Source organism: Physeter macrocephalus, chromosome 14, assembly GCF_002837175.3.
Source record: "Physeter macrocephalus isolate SW-GA chromosome 14, ASM283717v5, whole genome shotgun sequence".
Taxonomy (NCBI): domain Eukaryota; kingdom Metazoa; phylum Chordata; class Mammalia; order Artiodactyla; family Physeteridae; genus Physeter; species Physeter macrocephalus.
In genome coordinates, this window is record NC_041227.1 from 89,589,115 (window position 1) to 89,595,816 (window position 6,702).

Sequence of the window (6,702 nt, forward strand, 5' to 3'; positions counted from 1 at the left end):
TGTGTCTTGGCGTGTTTCTCCTTGGGTTTATCCTGTATGGGACTCTATGCACTTCCCGGACCTGGGTGGGTATTTCCTTTCCCATGTTATGGAAGTTTTTGACTATAATCTCTTCAAATATTTTCTCGGGTCCTTTCTCTCTCTCTTCTCCTCCTGGGACCCCTATAATGCTAATGTTGTTGCGTTTAATGTTGTCCCAGAGGTCTCTTAGGCTGTCTTCATTTCTTTTCATTCTTTTTTCTTTATTCTCTTCCACAACAGTGAATTCCACCATTCTGTCTTTCAGGTCACTTATCCGTTCTTCTGCCTCAGTTATTCTGCTATTGACTCCTTCTAGTGTATTTTTCATTTCAGCTATTGTATTGTTCATCGCTGTTTGTTTGTTCTTTAATTCTTCTAGGTCTTTGTTACGCACTTCTTGAACCTTCTCGATCTTTGCCTCCATTCTTTTTCCGAGGTCCTGGATCATCTTCACTATCATTATTCTGAATTCTTTTTCTGGAAGGTTGCCTATCTCTACTTCATTTAGTTGTTTTTCTGGGGTTTTATCTTGTTCCTTCATCTGGTACATAGCCTTCTGCCTTTTCATCTTGTCTGTCTTTCTGTGAATGTGGTTTTTGTTCCACAGGCTGCAGGATTGTAGTTCTTCTTGCTTCTGCTGTCTGCCCTCTCCCCGCTTTTTTTTTTCTCCCTGTTTTTTGAATAGGAATGACTATGTTATCCTATGCCTAGTCCACCACTGTATGGTGGAGCAGGGAGGCAGATAACTTTCTCTTTAGTTCACAGGTCTTCAGAAGGAGAGGAATTTCACTGGAGAAACTGTACTTAAGAATGTATACTTGAGGGACTTCCCTGGTGACACAGTGGTTAAGAATCTGCCTGCCAGTGCAGGGGACACAGGTTCGATCCCTGGTCCAGGAAGATCCCAAATGCCACAGAGCAACTAAGCCTGTGCACCACAACTACTGAGCCTGAGCTCTACAGCCCGTGTGACACAACTACTGAGCCTGCGTGCCACAACTACTGAAGCCCCCACGCCTAGAGCCTGTGTTCTGCAACAAGAGAAGCCCCCGAAATGAGAAACCCATGCACCACAATGAAGAGTAGCCCCCACTTGCCACAACTAGAGAAAGCCCGTGCGCAGCAATGAAGACCCAATGCAGCCAAAAATTTAAAAAATAAATACATAAATTTATTAAAAATAAAAAAGAATATATACTTGAGAAACCTCATCTATACCTGGACCTGATTTAGATGATGAAATTCTGGACTTCAGGCTGATGCTCTAATGGGATTAGACTTTGGGGTGCCTTGACAGGGGATGACTGTATTTGGCATGTGGAAGGAATATGAATCGTTGGGGGCCAGAGGGCATACAGTGGTAGCCAGTCTCCAGAACAGTCCCCAGGGACCCACAGCTCATGGTATTCATGCCCTTGCATAGTCTCCTCCCAAACTGTATCAGGGTTGGTCTTTGTAACCAATAGACTATGGCAGAAGTGATGGTATATGACTTCTGAAGCTAAAAGACATCTCTCTCTCTCTCTCCCCTTCTCTCCTTCTCTCTGTGTCTCTTCAGCTGCTTTTCTGGGAGAAGTCAGCTGTTATGTCATGAGGACAATTAAGAAACTCTATGGGACTTCTCTGGTGGCACAGTGGTTAAGAATCCACCTGCCAACGCAGGGCACACAGGTTCAAGCCCTGGTCCGGGAAGATCCCACATGCCACAGAACAGCTAAGCCTGTACGCCATAACTGCTGAGCCTGTGCTCTAGAGTCCACGAGCCACAACTACTGAAGCCTGCATGCCTAGAGCCCATGCTCCGCAACAAGAGAAGCCACTGCAATGAGAAGCCCACACACCACAATGAAGAGTAGCTCCCACTCACCACAACTAGAGAAAGCCTGAAGACCCAACACAGCCAAAAATAAATAAATAAATAAATAAATTTTTTTAAAAAAGAAAAGAAACTCTATGGAGCACTCCACATGGCAATAAACTGAGCTCTCCTGCCACAAGCCAGTGAAAAACAGACCTCCAGACAAGAGCCATGTGAGTGAGTTCCTCCAGCCCCAGTTAAGCCTTCAGATGACTACAGCCCCAGCCAACACCTTGACTGAAACTTCATGAGAGACCTGAGCTAGAACCACCTGACTCTCAGAAATTGTATGAGGTAATAAGTGTTTGTTGCCCTAAGCTACTGAGGTAATGATAATGTAGCAATAAATAACTCATATGGTCCACATACTTATTTTCTGAATCCCCAAACTCATAAGCTTATGTAAAGCCAGGAAGTATTCATGATGAACTGACCGCTTACAAAATTAGTCCTTACTCATATACATTACTCCCTTATTCGTACCAGCTACCAACCTCGCTCATCTAATTGGCTGCGGAGTGAAACTCCAAGTGTTGAAAAAGATAGAAGACTGAACCAAGTCCATGGAAGTGCTGTTAGAAAACTGATCAATCAGCAAAGCAATTAACAAATAACATTGATGTAGTAAGAAGGGCCACCCACCTGAGATATTTCAGACAGGGGCTAAGCAGGGTTTTAGGGCAAACAGTCAATAGGTGACCCGTTGGCTGCAATCAAAGGTATAGGCATGGCTTGTCTTTTCCCACAGCCATCATCTATGCACAGGAGTCATTCCCAATCCCTTTACGTCCAGGCTTTTGGAACTCAAAAATCCAAAACTGAGGCTCCAGTATAGTAGGGCCAGCTGAAATTGTGGAAGGAAGTATCAGGACCTTAACATATGTTAACATTGTATTTTACAAGTATTAGTCCATCAAAGTGGGACCCAGCTGTGTAAGTTTTTTAAAAATATCTTCAAGGTTTTTGTTTAACTATTTATTTTATTATTTGTTTATTTATTTTTGGCGGCATGGGGTCTTTGTTGCTGCATGCGGGCTTTTCTCTAGTTGCGACGAGCCGGGGCTACTCTTTGTTGAGGCACGCAGGCTTCTCATTTTGGGGGATTCTATTGTCGCTGAGCACGGGCTCTCGGCGCACGGGCTCTCAGCGCACGGGCTTCAGTAGTTGTGGCACGTGGGCTCAGTAGTTGTGGCTTGCGGGCTCTAGAGCGCAGGCTCAGTAGTTGTGGTGCACGGGCTTAGTTGCTCTGCGGCATGTGCGATCTTCCCAGACCAGGGCTCTAACCTGTGCCACTGCATTGGCAGGCGGATTCTTAACCACTGAGCCACCAGGGAAGTCCCCCAGCTGTGTAATTTAATTCATTATAAATATTTCTCCTAACTGTCGTGGGAGAAAGGTAGCAGGATATGAGAGGGCAAAGAGATTGCTGAATGCTCTGTGCTGCATGATGTGTTTCGTCCATTAAACCTTCTGGACCTTTCGTAAATGTTATGAAATACTTGATGTGATGTGATCTGATGTGAACCGAATTTTGCATCTAAGTTTATTCAATGACCATTCAGAGACCCCATGTTGGGAGCTGGGATTAGAGGCCAGAGTTATAGTGAGACTACTAGTCTGAAGACTTCCACAGAAATTTGTGGAACCTGTGGATTTCTCTAGGCCATGAAAATTTGCATTCCCACCAGTGGGGAAATAAACAAAGATCGCCCAAATGAGAGCAAACAGAGGCTGTTTACTCAGAGCTTACTATATGGCAAGGGAGTCAGCCACTATCACTTGTGTTTGGCAGGCGGGGTAGTTCAAAAACTTTACAATGGAAAAAAGGGATGGCTTCAGGTATTTCCTGATTGGAGGCTGTTGGCCTTGCAAAGGCCGTAGGCCCGAGCTAACTAGAAGTGGGGCATCCTATGTGATTGGTTAGGGGAGCCCATATGTCTTTCTCTGGTTGGTCCTAAATTGGAAGCAGGGGCAAAAATTAGGGAAGCTGGTGGTTATTGACCAATTCCTGACCATTTGGGGCCAATTACTGCAGAGGTGGTGGGTTGGCTTCCTAGACTGTTTGCTTCAGAGGTGTGGTTTAACGTCTCTGGCTGGTTGCTCCAGTGGTTGTAGGTCATGGCTCTGTTTCTTTATATGATTCTGTCTATTGTCCTTTTGTAGATGCAATCTCTCACTAGCAATGTATGAGAGTTCCAGTAGCTGTGCATTTTCGCCAGTACAGCTTAGGGGAGACGGGGTGACTTGTGGCGGGGGAGTGTTGGCCTTTCTAGTAGGTGTATAGAAGTAGGCCATTGTGCTTTTAATTTACATTTTGCTAATGACTAATTATAATGAGCATCTGTTCATGTCCTTATTTGAAACTTGTATATCTTTTTTGGGGAAGTATCTTTTCAAACTTTTGCCCATTTTTTATTGAGTTTCTTGTTTTCTCATTGTTTGGGGAGTAATTTATATATTCTAGATATAAGACCTTTATAAGGTATGTGATTTGCAAATACTTTCTCCCAACAAGCAAGGTCTCAGGAAGTAAGGATGTCTTTTCATCTCTTAACAGTGTTTTCAGCAGAGAAGACGTTTTTAATTATTAGGAGGTAAACTTTATTTTTCTCTTTTACAGATTGTGTTTGCCTGTGCCTAACAAAAGAAAAGGTCATAAAGATTCTCTCCTATGTTTTCTTCTAGAAGTTTTACTTTTTCACTTTTTTTTTTTTTTTTTTTGGCCACACCATGTGGCTTGCAGGATCTTAGTTCCCTGACCAGGGATTGAACCTGGGCCCATGGCAGTGAATGTGCCAAGTCCTAACCACTGGACCACCAGGGAATTCCCATTTTTTCACATTTTATATTTAGGTCTGTGATCTATTCCAAGTTAATTTTTGTATGAAGTGTGAGGAATGGGCCAAGGTTGATTTTATTTTTTTGCCTGTGGATTGCATATGGAAATGGTGTTCCAGCACCTCTTCTTGAAAAGTACTTTTTTCTCAATTGAATTGCCTTTGCATCTTTGCCAAAACTCAGCTAACCATATTTGTGTCTATTTTTGGACAACCTATTTTATTCTGTGATCTTATCTTTCAGCCAGTACCACACTGACTTGATTACTGCAGCTTAATAGAAAGTCTTGAAATCAAGTAGCATGAGTCTTGAAACTTTGTTCTTCATTCCCAAAACTGTTTTAGCTATTCTATTTCCTTTTGCCTTTTGCTATATATTTTAGAATCTGCTTATTGATACTGACAAAAATTACTAACAAAAATTTCTGCTGTTTTTTTTAAATTGGGATTGCATGAATCTATAGATATATTGAGGAGAATTGATATTTAACATTATTGAGTCTTCCAATCCATGAACAAAGTATATCTCTCCATTTATTTGGTCTGCTTTGATTTCTTTCATTAGTATTCTATAGATTCCAGCATAGAGATCATGTACCTGTTTTGTTAGATTTATACCTACTAAGTATTTCTTTTTTCTGGTGTGGTTGCAAATTGTTCTTTCTTATTTCACATTCCAATTGTTCATTGCTACTATATAGAAATACAATTAACTTTTGTATATTGATCATGCATCGTGCAGTCTTGAAAAGCATACTTATTAGTTGCAGGAGGTTTTTTGTAGATTCTTTGAATTTTCTATGTAGATAATCATATCAAATGGAAATGAGAACAATTTTATTTCTTCCTTTCCAATCAGTGTATCTTTTATTTATTTTCTTGCATTATTGCACTGGCTAAAATTTCCAATGATGTTGAATAGGAGCAGTGAGAATGGACAACTTTCCCTTGTGCCTGATGTTGGGGAAAAGCATTCATTATTTCATGATTAAATATGATGTTAGTTGTAGGTTTTCAACTTCATCAGGTTGAGGAAGTTCCCTTCTATTCATATTTTGCTGATAGTTATCATGAATGGATATCATCACATGCTTTTTCTTCATGTATTGAGGTCATCACATGAATTTTTTTCTTTACTCTGTTAAGATGGTAAATTTCATTGATTGATTTTCAACTGTATATACCAGCCTTGCATTCCCAGGATGAACTCCTCTTGGATGTGATTATTACATTTTTTACATGCTGCTGAATTCGATTTGATAATGTATTGTTATAGATTTTCCCCTCTGTGTTCATGGGGGACATTGGTTTGCAGTTTTTCTTTCTCGTTATGTCTTTGAAGCTGAGGGCAATCATCAGTTAGATCCATTAAACTTGTAAACTACCTTCACTGATCAGGCTCACTTTAATTGTTTTTGCAAAAATTTGCATGTCCTCCAAGCATCTATCCAAAACTTTATTCCTTTTCTTGTCCCACACATGTTCTCCCTCAAGGTTGAGGAGGATCAAAGAAAAGGGGGGACTGTGACAGAGCAGGACCCTATGGGGCCTTCCCAGGACAGATTTCCCCCCAACAATGTCCTCCACCTGCCTCTTGTTTGGAGAAAATCTTTAGCTGCCTAGGCCTTCCCTGAGTTCCAAAGAACAAATTTAGTCAGAAGTGAGACTTCTGACTAAATTAGTCAGAAGAAAGACTCCAAGCCTAAACAATAACGTGTTTGCCCAAGTTGTTTTTTCAGAAACTTGGAGTCAGCTGTGTCCTTTTCCAGCTTGAGCTAGTTAAGACTGATTGGAACTACCAATCCCCTACCTGGGCATGTGCGAGTGTCCGGTAACCTTTTGAAGGCAGAGGGCCAGGAGCTCCACCCTGAGAACATGCTGTCGCTGCCACTCTCTGGACATGCGTCCCATGAAGAAGCATGTAGGTTCATTGCACCTGCGCAGAACAACAATTGTGTCACCTTTTTCTTACCTCCAATCACCTTT

At 41.7% G+C, this 6,702-nt stretch overlaps 1 protein-coding gene and 1 non-coding gene across 2 annotated transcripts in view; both read right to left on the reverse strand.

Annotated features, from left to right (window-relative positions):
- The window catches only part of ALOX15 (arachidonate 15-lipoxygenase), a 12,311-nt gene extending 11,866 nt beyond the window's left edge, over nucleotides 1-445 (reverse strand). The window contains 1 exon segment of the mRNA XM_007109201.2: nucleotides 416-445. Coding sequence (XP_007109263.2) covers nucleotides 416-445 — 30 coding nt within the window.
- Nucleotides 446-4,630: 4,185 nt separating this feature from the next.
- On the reverse strand, nucleotides 4,631-4,703 carry TRNAE-UUC (transfer RNA glutamic acid (anticodon UUC)). Its single transcript has one exon. It is a non-coding gene; the product is annotated as a tRNA-Glu (tRNA).
- Between the last annotated feature and the right edge of the window lie 1,999 nt (nucleotides 4,704-6,702).